Below are 20,150 nucleotides of genomic sequence, written 5' to 3' on the forward strand. Positions count from 1 at the left end.
TCCTATTTAAAATCTACTATATTCAAAGAGTAGCTCAGAGTATATCAATCTCCAACATTTTCTCTTTTCTGGGATAGGGATCAAACTCAGGGCCTCCCTATCTCTGAACTACATATCCAGTCTTTGTTGTTTTGATACAGAATCCCACAGTGTCACCTCCTAACTTCTCATCCTCCTGCCTCAGCTACCTTAATGCTGCAATTACAAGCATGTACCCTCATTACTCAGGGTGATAGAGTATGCATTTTCCGAATATCAACAGATAAAATATCAACAATAAAAACATTTAATTCTTTAACAGGTGAGTTTTTCTGTGGGATTTTCTGTTGATTTGAGTTTGTCTTGTGACAGCACTGCAAACTCAAGGCCTCAAGCCACATCTACAACAAAATTTAATTTTTTAAAAAATACACAATAAACAAAATTTAAAGGATACTGATCTGTTTGTGGTCTTCGAAAGTTCTCTGGAAGATTGGCTTCATAGAGTAGTCTTGCTTTAGTATTTCCCATATCTTGCATACACTACAATAAAAATCAGGTATTTTCATTATTCACATGAACATTAAAAACATGAACACATATATACAAATTAATATTACAACAATAATTAGTTCCAGTACTCTTAATTAAAATTATGAAATTATTAAAGTTCTATAAAGAGGCACTATTCATATTTTTCAACATATATGGATTCAATTTCATGTTTACACTCACTACTTCCTATAAATGAAACTCCTTTGTTCAGAGTTCTATATTTTAAAAATGACACGAAAAAGGCTGTCATGTCTGGGGCTAACAACTCAGGGTTAAAGTCAGTTTTGAATTTCAATATACTCTAGGGTTTTTATAACTTATAATGAAAACCTTCATATAAGCCAGACAAGATGCAATGCTGGGCCAGGAGTTTGGCCTAGTGGTAAAGTGCTTGCCTAGCATGCAAAAAGACCCGGGTTCAATTCCTCGGTACCACATACATAGAAAAAAGCTGGAAGTGGTGCTGAGGCTTAAGTGGTGGAGCTCTAGCTTTGAGAAAGTCCAAAGGCAGTGCTCAGGCCCTGAGCTCAAGCCCAGGACTGTTCAAAAAAAAAAAAAAATGCTGACTAAAATTCTACAACAGTGGTTTAGTTTCCTTGGGGTTGGTTAACTCGTTGTATCTGATGAAAATTTTTCCCACCAACACAAAAATAAACAGAACCAAAATAACAGAAAAAGGAAATAGCATTATGCCTGATAGCACAATTGTTCATAAAACCTTGTTATGATTTAGATGAGTACTCCCCAAAAAGCATGTGGTAAAGTCACCATAGTGGCACTGCCAGCGGTGGTAGAACCTTTAAGGTTGGCCCACATGGGAGTTTCCTAGGAGTGTGCCCTTTAAGAGGACTATGAGGCTTTCCTCTCTTTCCTAGCTCATGATAATAAGGAGTTTCCTGGCCACACCCTCCCACCACCACTACTCATCACCTCTACCAAAGCCCAAAATAGGCAGAACTACAAGCTAAACAAGTCTTTCCTCTTCACAAATTAAGTGTGCCTCTAGTATTTCATTATAGTACTATGAAAATGACTAAATACAAACCCTTCTCCTAAAATCTAAGAATTATTACTCATGAGACATAAAACAATTTAATAATCATTTCAACCAATTTAATTGTTTCACTATCTAAAAAGTAATATTAGAAACTCAACATAATAATTGAAAGCAAAACATGATACTTTATCACATCATTTATAAGGAACTTGAATTCCTGAAAATATTTTTAGTAGTGGGGACAGTAGGATTAACACTGTTAAAAAAGAAATGTATTCATTTCCTTACTTACGTAATTATAACCCCCCATGCATTACCTTCACAATAAAATTTTTAAAAAATTAATTTGAGTAACAGAGAGATTGGTTTATATGCTGTATTATGTCTCCAATTTCCCAGACACACAACTCCAAAACCCCCAAATGTTTACAGATACTTGAGGTGGGCTTCAGTTCTCCTTCTAATCAAAACTCCCAATTGAGTTCTCTCTTTTAAAACAAACAAACAAACAAAACTGGCACTGTTTCCCCTCAATTGTTATCTGGAAAGAAAACATTCTCCAGTAACATCATTAAAAACAGCTCTTATAAAGCAGTCACTACTATGTGTCATAAAAGAGGTAGAAAGCATTTTACATTCACAGAGGTATATAAACAAGCAACAAAAAGGAAAGAAAACAACATCAAAAAAGAAAAAAAAAACTCTTGTTTTTATTTACTGGAGTTCATTTCCAACTAAGAGTTTTAAGGCACATAACAGTTCAATATACCTCAACTTTCAGTCATCTATTCCACTTTGCCTCAATGTAGGTATTCTATCAGAACTCTAGATTTCTTCTCTCTCCCTCCCGACCCTCCCCTCTCTCTTTCTCTCTCTTTGCCAGTTCTGGCTTAAACTCAGGGCCTGAGCACTGTCCTTGGACTTTCTCAAGGCTAGAGCTCTACCACTTGAGCCTAGAACCACTTACAGCTTTTTTCTATGTATGTGGTACTGAGGAATCAAACCCAGGTCTTGGTGTATGCTAGGCAAGCACTCTACCTTTAGGCAAACTCCCAGCCCTAGAACTCTAGATAGATTTCTAAGTAATTTTTTTAGGGATTAAAACAAAGTGAAGTAATAGGAGAGTAAAAAGTAAGAGAGATGACAAACAACCAAAGGAAAAAAAATAAGGACTTTTTAATTATTTCATCCTCCAGATGAAAGAGAAGCAAAGTAAAAAGTAATCTGAAGTCAGATGTTAGTAGCTGATACCAGCAATCCTAGCTACTAGAGGGAATTGAGATCTGGAGGATCAAGTTTCAAATTCAGCATACCTAAAAATGTCTATTGGGACTCTATCTCAAACTAACTAGTAAAAACCAGGCTGGAGGCACAACTCAATGGGTTGGGCACCAACTAAACAAGCAAGCCAGGCAAGTGAAAAAAAACCTGAAGTTAAACACCAGAGTTCACCCCACTTATTTCTCCCCTGCAAAGAAAAGTAACTGGTGCTTTTAAGATTGTAAAATGAAAACAAATTCTCTAATGTAAAACTGTTAAGTAGAAAGACATAGGCATCATGATGGTACAGCTAATATGTAATTCTAAGAAAATTCCAAAGCAGTTTACCTTGCTGGAAAAAAAAAAGTAGTTTTCATATTAAGCATTCAAATGATGCAGCATGTTATGCCACGGCAGAAATTTAGCAGAGATGAGTAAATTATCTAATCTCAAAGACATTAAACAACTGGAAAGAACTAAATCAAGAAAAAAAAGTCTCTTAGTTTATACAAACTTGCAATAAATCAAAAATTAATTTGAACACAATTCACAGGAATTATACCTTTTTCAGTATTTATCATTTTGTTGGAAATTACAACAAATGTAAAGAATAGCTAAAATCTATTACATATCTCACCAATATCAACTACATCAATCTGAAATATGAATATATCTTATAATATTTACTATAATTAAGGAAAAGGCCTAAACATTTCCAACAAACATTATGCCACTGCACAATTACATTATATTAAATTATGTAACGTTGCAGTAATGTCACCATCATAATTAGACAAGAGGAAAATAACATATCAAGATTAGAAAGAGAGCTAATAAGAAACAATGAGCCATTTCCATGACAGCCTTGCCTCAAAGTTAATGTATGCAGTTGTATTTGTAAGGAGAGTCTGAGGAAAAACAGACTAAATGACATCATAAACAGAAGTCATTTTGTGGAGATAAGAAGGTATTGGTATGCTTAGGTTCTATGTTTCTAAAAGAAGAATAAAGATCGGTAACAAAGAGGTCAGAAGTGTTAGATTCAGTGATAATAAAGGTGAAAAGCTGAACCATCTGGAAATGTAAGAGAAGAGTAGGCTGAGCTCTGAGGATCGTTTTTCAAAGGCAGTCTGGACAGGTAAGTAAGACTGTTATCTCCAATAAATTACTCAGAAAAAAGCTGGAAATGGTACAGGGGGTCAAGTGGTAGAATGCTAGCACTGATCACAAAGAAGCTTAGGAGCAGCACTCAGCCCTAGGATTGACAAAATAAAAAAAGAAAGGAAGAGGAGGAGAGAAGGAGAGAGGGAGGGAGGGAGAGAGGGAGGAAGGAAAGAAGGGACCTGCAAACACATTGTTAAATGTAATAGCAAAAATGTAATAGCAAAGCCAAATGTATGGCAAATTAATGATTAATTCCTCCAAGAATAAAATTTGATATCTTCCCTTTGTTTAACGATTCCAAAGCCTTGAAAAGGCAAAGCTCTCAAGACATAAAATTTTCAGTCTTAGTTTGACTAATGTCAAATACTGTTCATTCCAACCTCAACATCTACTTCTGATACATTTGGTTCCCAGGACTTTCCATTTTTGCACCTCTTCCTTTTCTTATCTTTCTTCCTCTTCCTATCTGTCCCTGTAATGTTCCCTGCAGTACAACCTCAGATGCTAAGACATACCTTGTGAGCAGATATTTACGGTGTACTTAACACTAATAATGTAGTAATATTTTAAGGAGGCCATGTGCATAGTGCGCACAAATGTTAATTTATGTACTTGTTGATATACTAAGTAGTTGTTTTTAAAAGTAAGAGCTAAGCGAAAAAAAAAAAAATAGAATCCCAGATACTGAAAATCAAATTGACATTAGGCCTTTTACATTCTATAAGATAAAAATATAAGATCTGAAAATAACCAACAAACTCTTAAGGTATTAGTGCTTAAGAATGAAGTACATCTACGATAAATCAAAATAAGAAAATTAATATTATTCAAAATAAAAACTCTACCCAATTTTGTAAAAATTAAATTGAGAGAAAGAAGAATCTGATATCCGAGTCAAAAGATTTTTGTACAATATTATATACAACCTGTATATTTATATATTTAAGCATAAAGTATATCAGAGGAACTATACAGAAACTAATAATGTGATTATTTAGCATACCTAATTAATGAAACTAATAATATGGTTGCCTCTGTGGAGGGAAACTACATAATTAGCAGAACTGAGGGAAAAAAGTATTTCCTTTATAATTTTGTACTTTTAGGGGCCTCACTATGTCTTTATACTTTCCAGAACAGGAAAAAAAAAATACTATATAATGTTTCCAAATAAAATCTTATGTAGATGGAGTTTGGCTAGGAATACAAGTAGCTTCTGAATCAAAACAAAGAAACCACCTCCTTCTAATGAAAACAGTCTTCTGCTGGCTCAAAACAGTTAGGACTAAAATCGAAGGCAGATAAATTTTAAATTTCATGTAAACAGACCTTATACATAAACTATATTGCAATCATAAATATGGGATTTTTCTTCAGTATCATAATCTCAAAAACAGAGTGCAGCTGAAGACTAAAAGCTTCTTAAAATTTTAGAGTATTTGTGAAGAAGAGAAGAGGCCATTTGCCCTATTTCCAGTAAAATCTTTAAAACACAACTGCCTTGGTTAAATGTATATTTTTTAATCTTGTATTTAAAAAGAAGTTAATACTGATAGTCCCTGGATAATTTCTTCATGTCAGTTGACTCACCTCTACTACCTCTTGAAATTTTCCAGAATAGTTTTCTATCTTCCTCTCAAAAGCCACCAGGATTTCTTGCATAGGAGCAAGCCTTTCAGGACTGGTTTCAAGATCTTTTGGATTCCAGCTGCTGGAAAAGAAGGGCCACCATTTTTGGTCTAAGGAACTCTTTGGAAATAATTAACACAGAGTCCATTCCTTCATTTTCATGAAACTATTGTTAGGGAGTTTTTTTTCTCTTTCTATTTAAATTTGCTACTACAAATTCAGAATATACATTTTTTAAAAGCAATGAAATAAAACACCTATAACAAAACTGCGAGATGTTTCACATCACAGTCTTTTATCATCTCTAATTATTATGAGATGCCCATTAATTAAGATCAGAAATAAACCATAACTTTTTAAATTGTTTAAGGTCCAACTCAGGAGTTATTCTAGACTTCCTTCAGTTAAAAGTCTTAGTAATTATTCTCTTACAGACTTTCTTCCATGTCACCCCTAATATCATTACGACAGTTCAAGATCTAGTCACTAATTTCATAGGCTATTGGAAAAAAAAAGTTTCATCAGATTTACCTTCTCAAAAGGTACATCAACAATGTTGCTCTTCAACTTAGCAAAAAAAAAGTAGATGGTCCCTCCTCTATTCTTATCTTACCTTCTATCACTCCACAGATTTGACACCAAACCGATGCCAACTGTAACTTTCACCCTCATCTTCCACATACATAACCACATTGTACATGCTCATCACAGGATACAACTTTATGTTTTCAAAACCAGCATGCTTTTATCAAGGATATGGTGGTTCATGCCTATAATCCTAGCTACTCAGGAAGCTGGGATTTAAAAATCAAGCTTCAAAGTCAGCCCACATAGAAAAGTCCATAAGACTTGTACCCCAACTAACTACCAGAGAGCTCGAATAAAGGTATGGTTCAAATAGTACAGCAGAAGTGGTTAGTGAAAAAGCCAAGGAAGCACGTTAAGCCCCGAGTTCAACCCCAAGTACCGTCACCTGAAAAAAAAAAAACGTTTAAGTGGTAGAACTCTAGCCTTGAGTACAAAATCTCTGAAACACAGACTAATCCTGAGTTCCAAACCCAGCATGGCACATGTGCACACACACATATACACATTCAAAACACACAAACTATTACTGGCTTTATTGAAAGCTTAATCTTTAAAATAACTAGAGCAAAAGGAAAATATAAGGCATAACCCTAAACATATAAATTCAAATTTTTTTGAGTCTTTCAAATGAATTTTAAAATACAAGCCTCTTACAAAGCCTGACAGATTTGATCTTGTTATTCATAGTACATTTATTTCTTCACCTCATTCTTCATATGTAGATAATAGGTAAACTCAATATTGTCATCTGCCTCTATTCCTTGCTCTTATGTGGAGACAAATTTACTGATCTTGGAATGGTTTATCATCAACAGACTCTCAATCAACTTAAAAAGTATAAATATAGTCTGGTGCTGAGAGACTGAGATCTGAGGGTCACAGTTCGAAGCCAGCCAGGGCAGGAAAGTCCATGGTATTCATCTCCAATTAACTACCAGAAAGCCAGAAGTGTGACCATAATACAGTGGTAAGATGCTACCCAAGAGGAAAAAACTTAGGAACAGCACCCACATCCTGAGTTCTAGCCCCACAATCAAAAATAAAAAAGTACATATGTGAGTACCTGACTTAAGATTTTTTTTCACAATGGAATTTTCCAAAAAAAAAAACAAACCCTAATTTTCCCAAAAAAGCAAAAAAAAAGGGGGGGGTTGAGCTGGCATTTAATATATACCAAAAATAGTTAGTTGTGCCTGGTTCAAGATGGAACTACAAAATTTATCTAAGGATCAAAACTTTGGGAAATTAAACAATGTTATGACATATTGGCCAAATGTTGTTAAATTATGAAGTTCCCCAAATTAACCTTTTAACTTTAATTTTATTCTATTCAATATTGCTTGTCATGTAATAAGAAAAGATTGTCTTTGTGGTTCCTATAATCTGATTTTAAAAAATAGACCAAAAAAGTAGGTATCTATTAAAAAAAAAAAAAAACTAAGAGATTGCTGTAAATGGGCAGCTCATCCCTTTAATCTTAGTTACTCAAGAGAGTAAGACCTAATTCAGTGCCTTGTCCAGGCAATAAAAAGGTTTGTAAGACTTCATCTCCTATTAACCAGAAAAATGCCAGATTAGAGGCATGGCTAAAGTGGTAAAATAACAGCACTGCACAAACAAGAACTCAGATAAGAATTCCACTCTTACTATAGACTCAAAGAAAAACTCACTGGTGTCCCACTCTAATATCTATGTCTTCACAATGGACAGTTACCAAGTACCAGAACTTTCTGATGTTTGCAATTTATGGGGAACAAAATAAAGCAAAATAATCAAAAGATGCATAAATTACAAGTCACAATAAAACAGGCTGAGAAAAGCACATACTATTTTTACCCAGTCCAACAATTAAAAAGAAGAGGAAATAAATAATCCCAACTAACTCTAACTACCCAGATACCCTTCCAGGACAGGGCCTCATACTAAGAAGAAATTCCTAGGAACGGACTCAAAATTCATAAGGGTAGAAGACCCAAATGAAAGTGAGAAAGGTGGAACCAAGTATGGTGTGGCTCATGCCTGTAATCCTAGCTACTCAGGAGGCTGAGATCTGAGGATCGCAGTTCAAAGGCATCCAGGCACTAAGACCCTAAAGACCACAGACTCCTATCTCCAATTAACTACTAGAAAACTGGAAGTGGTGCAATGGCTCCAGGGGTAGAATGGTAACCCTGAGCTGAAGAGCTCAGGGACAGTGCCCAGGCCCAGAGTTCAAGCCCCACGACGGACACACTGAAACACACACACACACACACACACACACACACACACACACACACAGAAAAGCAAACAGAAAAAGCAAATAGCTTTATTTTTAAGCATTACAGGAAAATAAGGAGACAACTGTGCAGAATTCTAAAGGCTAGCTGGAATACCACTTACTTTTAAAAGGAAAAGGAAAAGAAAACTAATGTTACATAAAAATTAACATGAAAAAAATAAGGACTGGCCGGGAGTTTGGTCTAGTGGTAGAGTGCATGCACGAAGACCTGAGTTCAATTCCTTGGTACACATACATAGAAAAAAGCTGGAAGTGCTGCTGAGTCTCATGTGATAGAGCTCTAGCCTTGAGAAAGTCCAAGGACAGTGCTCAGGCCTTGAGCTCAAGCCCAGGACTGGCAAAAAAAAAAAATAATTAAAATTAAAATTAAATAAAGTAAGGATTGATTTCATATGAAATTTTTTTAAAGTAAAATAGTATCTCTACAATGAAACCGTTTCAGGAAAAATGCCTACAAAATTGTGCCTACTAATTAAGAATGAGATAAAAAGAGATTATGAATATAGGCAATTAGCAGATAAATGTAAATTATGAAAAACAACTAAATTAGAAAGTTAGAAACATTCAAAATTAAAATGACAAAACTCAAGAAAAATAAAGTTTAATTTATAGAGTAATAAAAAAGTAAAACAAATAACTGAAGTTTGGTCAATATTCAAGATTCAGGTTAAAAAAAAAAAGTAACCTAAGGGCAAGGTCTAGATACAACTCAGCAGATAAACCTAATAGCTTGACTTTTGTTTAGGAAAACAGGAACTGCTTTTGGGTAAGAAAGAAGTTTTGAACTTATTTCTTTTCAAGATGGAATTAAAACAGGCCCAGACTGTTCTAGAAATAACAGAGGGTGTGACAGTATATTCTGCGATTACTTGTTCACAGTTAATCTTATGCTAAATCAGTTAGGTAAATACATTTGACCCTATTCAAACTAGCTAGTCAACCTGAGCTCAGCCAAAAAGTATGTAAAATAAATTTATAACAAAATCAAATTGAAAATATACCTAAGATTATTTTCAGAAGAGCTGTCTTAGATTCCTAAACCTATCTGCTATACCTATCTGGAGCAAGGTTAAAGACAAGGAAGGAGCCAAGAGGATCTTAAACACCAAATTAAAGAAAACAGAATCTTTACAATTCTGATAGAAGAGTTAAATGGCCAGTAAAGCACAGAAGCAAGATTATTCTGAATGTGTCAAGAAAAAGAAAGTTATGACTGGAAATGTGGCTTAGTACAAGGCTTCATGCATGCTATTTTTTTAAACATCTATCACTTTATCAAGCATTTTCCATATGGAAATATTTTAAGTAATTTCACAAGTTATTACAGATAAGTAGAAAAATATAAAACAAGCACTGGCATTCTAATGCTTTTAAGTCAGCCTACCTGGCTAAATTCAGCTTCAGAATACATAATTTATTATGGATTCTAGAGGCCGAAGCAGGTATCTCATATATGTAATCCCAGCTACTGAGGATGCAGAGGGGAGGAGGATTTTCAGTTTGAGATTGGCTGAGTCAAAAAGTTTGTGAGACCCTGTCTCAATTAAAAAAAAAAAAAAAGCAAAACAAAAAAACAACTCTGGAGCTCATGTTAGTGGTCCCAGCTACTTGGGAAGAATGAATGAACAGGATTACAGTCCGTTTGGACTAGAGCAAAAATTGGAGACTACTAGAAAAACAAATAAAAAATGGCTGGGACCATACCTCAAATGGCAGAGTATATAACTTGCAAACAGAATATCAGTTCCTGAGTTCAAACCCTGGGTTCCGACCTCCCCATATCCACCGGTCCTGTATGTACATCCTATCCTGTCTTCAACAAGAAGTTGTTGAAGAAAATATAAGAAAGAAGAAACACAAGCATTGAAATCATACCTCTCTTCATCCTCTTCTTACAATCATGACTACACAGAACCTGAACTTAGTTCCATCTCAAATCTGACCAGCACTGCTTTCTCATCAACCTCCAGCTGCTGTGTTATACTGGAAGAAAATTACTCTCTGTTCCCCACTTCACTCCCACATGAGCCATATCCTGTCATTTGGCCCTGACTGGAGAAAATGAGAAGAGAGAATAACTACAGGCTACAAAAGGCCACTTTTTCCCTGCTTGCCAGACCTTACAGCTAAAGTTTTCAGCAGGAGAGCTGTTTCTTTGAAGATGATGAGACATCTGGAGATAAAGATCTGTAAAGTATGACTTCTTTAAATTTTTCTTTTGTAACAGTCATGGTTGGAAGATTTTGTAGAAATTTCATTATGATTAAAAAAAAAAAACCCTGTACTTTGTAATGGTGGCAGAAAGATTTAGTCTAAGCAGGTAAACATGTTTACTTCCAGTAGATCTTTTACTGACCGCATTAACTATAAGGCTGCTATTAAAATCCATATGGTCTGTAATATCATTCTTATTTCAGGTCCTACTCTCATTCTTCAATTCTCAGTCTAAATTTAGCTTATTTTTTCCAACTGAAAAAACAAACAGAGCATCAAACCACGTATGGAATATATTATCCAATGTAGACATTATTAAATGTATATTGTATGTATAGAACATAAACCACAATCAAAAACTCTTAATCAGAAATTGCTTTTTAAAATAACTTTAGGCTAGGAATGTGGCTTAGTGATAGAATGTGTACCATGAAGCCCTGGGTTTAATTTCTCGGGACCACATAAGCAGAAAAAGCCAGTAGTGGTGTTGTGGCCCAAGTGGCAGACTGCTAGCCTTGAGCAAAAGACATTCAGGGGCAGTGCCTGAGCCCCTGAGTTCAAGCTTCAGGACTTAAAAATAGCCAGGACTGGCAAAAATAAATAAATAAACAGATAAATAAAAAAACAAATAAGCATATAGCTATGAAAACAATGGCTCACATTTGTAATCTTACTCAGGAGGCTGAGATTTAGAATACAGATGTTCAAAGATAGCCCAAGCAGTCCTCTCTGCTCGGAAAGACTCTCACAAAAGATCTCAAGCCAGGCAAAGGTGGCTCACACCTGGAATCCTAAGCTACTCAGGAGGCTGAGATCTGAGGATCACACTTCAAAACCAGCCTAGCATTAAAGTCAGTGAGACTCTTATCTCCAATTAACCACCAGAAAATCAGAAGTGGTACTGTGGCTCAAGGGGTAGGGCAGTAGCCTTGAGCTGAACAGTTCGGGGACAACACCTTGGCCCAGAGTTCAAGCTCCATGACAAACCAAAAAAAAAAAAAAAAAGAAAAAAGAAAAAAGAAGAACCAATAACTAAAGACTACATGTCCAAGGGGCCACTGAATGTTAGGTCTGCCTGGCGTTCTGTGCACCCTGGAAATCCCCGCCCAGACTGTAACCCTGGCAACTGTCATGTCCCCCAGTGGGAGGTCCCCCAGTATTTCCTCATCCTCTGAGGTCACATCCGCTTCCACTGTCCCTCCCCCCCCATATAATGTCTCACTTCCGGCCATAAGCTCTCTCTTTCTTCCGCCTGACTCCATCTTGTGCGGCTGTAGGTCTGTTTTCTCTCTTTCTCTATAAACCTTCGCCTCTTAAACTGCATGGAGTTTCCTTTTGACAAGCCTTACACTGAAAAAATGGAATGCTACCCATAGTCCCTAGCTAGAATAATCTGGGAAAAGGAATGACAGTCATTCCAGACTGTTCTTATCTACTTCTGGGACAGGACTTATTGAAAAAAAAATTGTTTTCAAGAGGAAGATGTGAAATTATTATTGTGGGAAGGTCCCCCCAGTTAGTTTGCTGCTAACTTGCCCCCTTGGAGAAGAATAAATGTTGCTTTCCTCAGAAGACAAAGAGCTTTCATCTTTATTGATTTACTTCAAAAAGAAGGTTCCTGAGGACTGGCAAAGACTAACCCACCAGCCATCCATTACTGTCCTATTAATAACCAGTCATGAACTCAGTAAGAAAATATTCTGTATCAGCATAGGCAAAGAAGAGGATTGTGGTCCACATTAAACACCGAAAGAAAAATGTAATTCTTATCCCCTGTCCCTTTCCTTGGAATACACCTCTTCTACCTGTGTATAAATCAGGCAACAATGACTACTGATCAATGCAGGATTTGAGAGAGGATTTAAACAAGAGGATGGAAACTATCCATGCTATGGTACCTAACCCTTATAATCTTTTTAATGCGTTACCGCCAGAATACCACATTTACATTGTATTGAATTTAAATGATGTTTTCTTCAGCCTGCCATTGGCCAAGAAAAGTCAACCTATATTTGCTTCTGAGTGTAACAGACCCAGAAAGGGAATTTTCGGGGTAACTGACTTGAACCAGGTTGCCACAACATTTTAAAATCTCCCCCTTGAGCCAGGACCTCTCAAACTTTACACACCCTGAGACTACTCTTATTACAATATGTTGATGACCTGCTGTTGGCAATCCAACACAGGAAGAATGTCAACAGGCCACAGAGGATCTTCTCATCACCCAGTGCCAAATGGGTTATCAAGTGTCTACCAAAATGGCCCAATTGTGTAACCACAACTCTACCTATCTAGGTTACAAACTGGAAAAGGGGAAGCTTATGCTCTCCTTAAGCAGGACAGAGGCAATTTTGAGGATACTGATGCCTCAGACCAAGAAGCAGTTCAGGGAATTTCTGGAAGCTGTTGGTTATTGCACACTATGGCTCCCAGAGTTTGCAGAAATCCCTAAACCGCTCTATTTCCACACAGCAGGAGAAGGGCCCTTGGAATAGAGACAGGCTGCGCAAACGGCTTTCAAGATGTTAAAACAGGCTTTAACTTCTTGCCAGATTTCCACAGCCTTTTCAGTTCTTTGTGGCAGAAACCAGAGGTTTTACCAGGGGTCCTGATCCAGACCTTGGGGCCCTGGAAAAGGCCAGTGAGCCCTCTCCAAAACAGTGGACTCGGTAGCAACTGTCCGGCCATCCTGTTTGAGATCAATAACAGCAATAGCTACATGGTAAAAAGAGGCTGATTAACTCTGGGACAAGTCCTGCAGGTAACTGTGCACTCGGCTGAAAGACTTACTAAGAGTCATTCCTGCAAGATGGCAGGAAATGCCCTAGTTTCACATTACCAGGCCCAGTTATTGGATCAGCCAAGAATCACCTTCATAACAGTAAATGCCCTCACCCCAGCTCCTCTTCTCCCTGATGATGACCCCAATGAGACCAACTGTGCTGAAAAACTGCCGAACTCCAGTGGACTATTTTGGGAAGATCTGACTGACATTCTCATGGTGACACCTGATGACATACTGTACACAGATGGAATACCTTCGTCAAGGATGGAATTTGCTATGCAGGGGCAGCAGATAAAGTAATTTGGGCACAGGTCCCAAATCATGGGACCTCAGCTCATACAGATAGCTAAACTAATCACTCTCACTCAAGTCTTGAGATGGGCAAAAGGAAAAACACTTAATATTTGCACAGCCAGCTGGTAGGTTTTTGCTACAGCCCACATCCATGGAGCTCAACACAAGGAAAGAGGACTCAACTTCTGGAAGAAAAAAAAATAAAAAAAGCCTGGAGGAAATATTGGCTCTCCTGGACACCATTTGGCTTCAAAAAAAATGACCATGATTCATTTTGAGACCCCTGAGTCTCGGGTAAACAAACAAGCTGATCAGTTATCTCAGTGACAGCCCTCAGACAAGTGGGGACTGGTAATTACACCCCTATGAGAGCCACAGGAAAGACCACACTATTCAAAAGAAAATTCAGAATTATAAAAGACCTTCCCTACTGAGATACTTCTCTCCAGATGGAGAAAGCGGCAGGATGGATGGATATTCATCCCTCAGGCCCTGGGACAGATCTTGGTAACAATAACATATCGAAACACTCAGCTGGGCGCAAAGGCTCAGGCCATTTAACCCTAGCTACATAGTAGGCTGAGATCTGAGGATTGCAGTTCAAACCCAGCCGGGCACTAAAAAAAAAAGAGTCTGAGAGACTCATCTCCAATTAACCATCAGTAAACCGGAAGTGGCATTGTGGCTCAAGGGGTAGGACAGTAGCCTTGAGCTGAAGAGCTCAAGGATAATAGCAGGCCCAGAGTTCAAGTCCCACGACCAACAAAACAAACAAACAAAAAACCCCTACTAATTTAGGGGAAACTTGCCTGAATCCATTATCATTAAAACATTTCTTCATTCCACACTTGAAAGACAAAATTTGGTATCCAAATGTGTAAGCTGCGAACAGGTAAATGTCAAAAAGATAGTTCATGTGGCAAGGGCACGTATGCAAGGAACTTCACCTGGTGAATTCTGGGAAGTGGACTTCATGGAGGTAAAGTATGGAAGATATGGGTATTGGTTTCTGTTACTACTAGTGGACACCTTTTCAGTCTGGGCTGAGGCATTAACGACAAAAAAAAATGAAACTGTTTAGTAAAAAAAAAAAAAAAAAAAAAAAACTCCATGAAATAATTCCTTGATTTGGCTTTCCCTTAGCAGCAGTGGGATCCAACAATGGCCAGGCCTTCACAGCCCAAGTTACTCAATTATGAGCTAAGGCCCTAGGAATAAACTGGAAATTACATTGTATCAGAGTTCAGGATAGGTGGAAAGACTTAATAGGACCCTAAAGGACAGACACTTTAACTAAATTAGGAACAGAGACTGGCCATGACTAGGTAAGTCTCTTCCCCTTTGCTTTCCTCAGAGCAAGATCACACCCTAATTTATGGTAGACTACCCTTCTTTCCTTCCTAAACTCAGGGAAGCTATATTAACAGAAATATCTAACCACTACTTTGTACAGTCACTGCAGGTCTTGCAACATGTTCTTTTACATGTCTATCCTTTGGTGGCTGAGACCCACTGGCATCCTAAGGAAAACTCCCCACTCTTTCTCACCTGGACAGCTGGGAAAAACATTGAGCTCCTGAACTGGAACCCAAGTGGCAAGACCCTTACCGAGTCATGGTAACTACAGCACGGACTGTTAAAGTTGCAGGAAAACAACAGTGGATCCATCTCTCTCAAATGAAATGTGCAGTGGGACAACATCTGGAGATGGCTGCAAGATGAACTGTTCAGGAACACTCAGAGGATCCCCTAAAGATAAGACTTGCCAAGTGTTAACTATCATTCTAATGTGTTTAACAGAGACACAGTTCTTGTCACCTTTGACCATGCCCCCATGGATTTCTCAACTGCAAGGCTATTTCATATGGTTGTGGCTCAACTGGTAGAACATTAGACTTGGGCAAAAAGAAGTTCAGAAACAACTCCTAGGCCCTGAATCTAAGCCCCAGGACACACACAACAATCAATCAATGGTAGAACCAGGCGCAGCAGCTCACACCTGTAATCCTAGCTACTCAGGAGGCTGAGTTCTAAGGACCAAGGTTCAAAGCCAGTCTGGGCACAAAATGACCTCAGACTCTTATCTCCAATTAGCCTCTAGAAAACGGAAGTGGGATTTGGCTCAAGGGTAGGGTGGTAGCCTTGAGCTGAAGAGATCAGGAACAACAACCAAGCCCAGGGGTAGGGCAGCAGCCAGGAGCTGAAGAGCTCAGGAACAGCTTCAGGCTGAGTTCAAGCCCCACTATCCACCAAAAAAATAAAGAAAGAAATAAAAAGGACAGCACCCAGGCCCTCCATTCAAACCCCATGCCTTACCAAAAAGAAATAATAAATGAATAATACACCAACATATAGAATTGGGCTATAAGGAACCTATCTAGCACCACAGAAAATAAGACATGTGAAAGACATGTGATAAGATATTGTGAAAGCCTGGAAATCTAAGCTGTGAAGACCCCTGAAAGGATTGGAGTTAGGAACGCCTACTCCCAACATACAGAGACCACTGAGAGTTTCCTGGAAATGTCCACCAGTCCTGGCTTACTATGAATTCAGATTTCTATCCTGGGTGTGGGTTAACTTGACGCTAAACTGTGTGGGAAATCTAAGGGTAATGTTTCGTATAAATTGTAAGGTATTTACTGTTTAGCTTTCCTTCCCAAAATAAGGAGATCATCCACCACTTGTATACAAAATATTGTTATATGTTAAAGTTTGTACCTTACTTTGTGCTTGCCTGTACAAGATCCAAACCTTGGGATCTGACGCTGGCAGAAGGCTACAGGTCCCCTGGTACCCCAAACCATTACTGCCTTGTTTCTGGTCACAGAGGGTTAAGAGGTACTTGGCAAGTTGCAACAAGATATAAATAAGAAGTAACTTCAATATATAACTGATGTGATTTATCTAGACATTTACCTCCAAATGCCTATCATCCAACACTATCAAAAACTATAATTATTTTTGTTAAATAGTCTCAAAAAGATACTCATTTATATTCAATACTACCACACAATGTATCAATTTGTTGGATTACTTATTAATACACTTGGCAAATAATTTATCATAAAAGATTACTATAAACTACATTGCTTAACATCAGAAATAATGAGGGTTCTATGTAATAAGCATTCACCAACAAATAACTTAATAGCTAATTTACAACAGAATAAATTATTCTTGACTTTATAACCTGAATATCATTTCTTCTATTCCTTCTTCTTCTTTTACCCTAGCCACACAAGTTCCCAGCCTCTAAGGTATAATGTTTAACAGTGGGATTCAGCCATAGAGTTGGCCCTCGGGGTGTTTTGGTTCTGTATGTGCAGATTCAACCAATTAACAGATTAAAATAAGAAGGGAAAAATTATACCTATACTCAACATGTCCACTCTTTTTCCTTATTCCCCAAACAAAGTAGCATAATAACTATTTGTCTAGCATTTACACTGAATGCAATATTACAATAAGCTAGGATTAATTTAAAAGGCAGAAGATTTATATGATCTGAAGATGGATTAATAAAAATGTACAAAAAAAGAATATGCAGAGGTTATATACAAATAGTAGGCCAAACAAAAGGCACTGAAGCATCCAGGGATTTTATGTGTCAGGAGTCTCCAAAATAATCCTATGTGGACACCAGAGGATGAGTACATATTTATATACTTAAGCACTTAATACTGGCTAAAAATAACTTCACAGGAGAATAAGGAAAACATAAAATTTCACTGTGGATTACAAAGTGAAGCCAGTAAAGGTAACTGTTTCAAATGGGCAGCCAATCTTAAAGATTATGAGGATTTAAGTTGCAAATATATCTCTAACAAAGTGAAAGCACTAGACAAACCGAAACCCTAAGAATATTTGCTCACTGAACACTTGCTCATCTTCTAGCTACTAAGACTCTGTCTGAATAGCAGAATACTCCCATAAAAGAAATTCTTCAAGGCAGTTTTAGGCAAATGATGACTTTTGTTTTTCCTCTCTCAAGGCTCCCTCTACTGACAGGAAAATAGATATTTGAACACAAGAAAATAAAAAGTATAAATATTTAGAGGTATTATTTTAGGCTAAAAACAAGACTTAAAACTAACTTCAAAACACATTTAAAAAAAACTAACTTCAGTATAGACAAAGAAATAAACATCTGTGAATTAACAACTGGAATAACATTCACATTTTTTACTTGGCATATGTTCAGTATAGTTCTTTTCAATGTTAATCTTTACACTGGAAAAGGGGTTAAGTATTTTTAAGTCATTTAAAACAATTCAGTAATATATTTTCAAGGTAATGTTTACCTGTATCTGTTCCGGTGTCCATTGGTCTAAGTTGACTGACTTGACTCTGGATATATGAACTCCAAGATTTCTATGAATTCCAGCACATCTGATGCAAATAAATACACCAATATTCCAGGAAGCCCATCTGGGACCTAATTAAGGAAAACAAACAATGGAAAATATATTAAAAATAACTGAAAAATAAACATCATGACAAACTATAAGCAGCATTCTAGGTTTTATACAATTACAATGGGAGTATAAGAAAAATCACACGCTTAGCTTTCAAATGGTTCTAGAAGCAGCTTGGTAAAATAATGTATCTTACTATAAGGAAAAATTATCAATCAACTTTCAATAACCTTGAACATTTATTAATTTTGTCTTTCTAGAAACTTTTCCAGATAAAATGCTTTTTACTCAGCATTACTTGAACCAGCAGTAGTATAACCAAAAAGTAAAGAACAAGTGTTCATTAAATTTTACATAAGGCAATTACTTAAGCCAAGTACAGTGACTTACACTCGTAATCCCAGCTATGGAAAAAGGGTGAACCAATTCAGCAATGGTATTGGCTAGATTCTATGTTGAAAGTAAACTATACAACCTATGGGTGTGGACTCAAGGGAAAAACTACGAAAAAGCAAAGAATGCTAGATTCTATGTTGAAAGTGAACTATACAACCTATGGGTGTGGATGCAAGGGAAAAACTACAAAAAAGCAAAGAAAGCAGTAACAATGTTCAGAAAGAAATGTATTTATTACCTGATTTATGACACTGTAATCCCTCCATACATCTTATAATAAAAAATTTAAAAAATATTACTTAAGCCAGGTGCAGTTACTTAATCTTAGCTATTTGGTAGTAGAAATCCAGAGAAATTACAAATCAAGACTACCTATCGTATTCAATATCATGTGTAGTATGAAAACTGGTTGTACAGTGAAAAGCCACTCTCATGACCTAAGCTCAATACACAGCTGCTTTGATTCTCAAAGTTCTGGGTGTGTGTGTGTGTCTTTAGCACCAATTTTGTCATTCTTCCTTTTAATAATAAAGACTTCTGAGAATTTGATAGAAATGTGGCTGCCCAGACAAAGAATCCTAGAAAGCAAAAACTATGGCATCAAAATTAAAAGCAGAAATGTGTTCTGCTATTAACCAAATGTTCCTTGGGCCTCTTCCTTATTTTCATTAGCTGGAGATGATAAAGAAGCAAACCTGCCACCATGGAACCAGAAAAAGCCCCGAGCTTAAGAAGACATAGCCTAAGCCAGGTACGGTGGGTCACACCTGTAATCCTAGCTATTCAGGAGGCTGGAATATGAGGACTGCAGTTCAAGGCCAGTCCAGGAACTAAAGACTGTGTGAGACTCGTACCTCCAACTAATCACTAGAAAAAGGAAGTGGGGCTGTGGCTCAGGGGGTAGGGCAGTAGCCTTGAGCTACAGAGCTCAGGGACATCACCTAGTCCCAGAGTTCAAGCCCCCCCCCAAAGACATAGCTATATACCCATATTGGATAGTACATTTCTATATTAATATGAAGAAAAAACAATTTGATCTACTTAGGTCCCCTAGTATATTGGGTTATTTATTCTTAACCACTACACCTACAGTCTACATAACTCAATGTAAATTACAATGACATGTAGTAGTAGGAAGGTACCCAAGTTATTCATTTTAGAGCCAATTCTATAAGCCAAAAATAAATTCATCAATTTATATGAATTCAATTATATGAATTCAATTTATATGAATTATGTATTAATTATCATCTATTTTGATCGAAATATTAAACAAAGAAGGTAAAACAGATAATACCTTCAAGGAGCTTCAAATCTTGTTAAATGGTACAGGAACATAGAACCTGACAAGATGAATGTTGCCAGTGGTTTAGTACAGGCTTTCTAGAGTCAAGAGTATGGAGGATGATTACTAAAAGATGTCTAATAATACTAGGTAAAGAATGGATCAAGCACAGGAAGCATCCTAGCTTTAAAATGGACAGTATCTCTCCTACCTTAAAGAAAAGCCTAGGTTGACAAAGATAGAAACCATATTTGGCCATCAAAATCAGTTAATGCATGATAGGGCAGATATCTGTCAGCTGCCGA

The 20,150-nt window shown here is 37.0% G+C and overlaps 1 protein-coding gene across 3 annotated transcripts in view; it reads right to left on the reverse strand.

Moving 5' to 3' along the window:
- Positions 1-20,150, reverse strand: part of Smap1 (small ArfGAP 1) — a 109,153-nt gene that overhangs the window by 66,809 nt on the left and 22,194 nt on the right. For 2 of the 3 annotated variants that reach the window (XM_090338594.1, XM_090338595.1), the window contains exons 2-3: positions 18,051-18,184; positions 437-522 (exon numbers count right to left, since the gene is read on the reverse strand). In XM_090338594.1, the coding sequence (XP_090194720.1) occupies positions 437-522; positions 18,051-18,184 (220 nt within the window). Of the gene's footprint in view, positions 1-436; positions 523-5,545; positions 5,667-18,050; positions 18,185-20,150 lie in introns of those variants that run through there. The other variant, XM_090338596.1, reaches the window with a different exon arrangement.

The sequence above is a fragment of the Megascapheus bottae genome, chromosome 8 (assembly GCF_031878675.1).
Source record: "Megascapheus bottae isolate mThoBot1 chromosome 8, mThoBot2.hap1, whole genome shotgun sequence".
NCBI classification, from domain to species: Eukaryota; Metazoa; Chordata; class Mammalia; order Rodentia; family Geomyidae; genus Megascapheus; species Megascapheus bottae.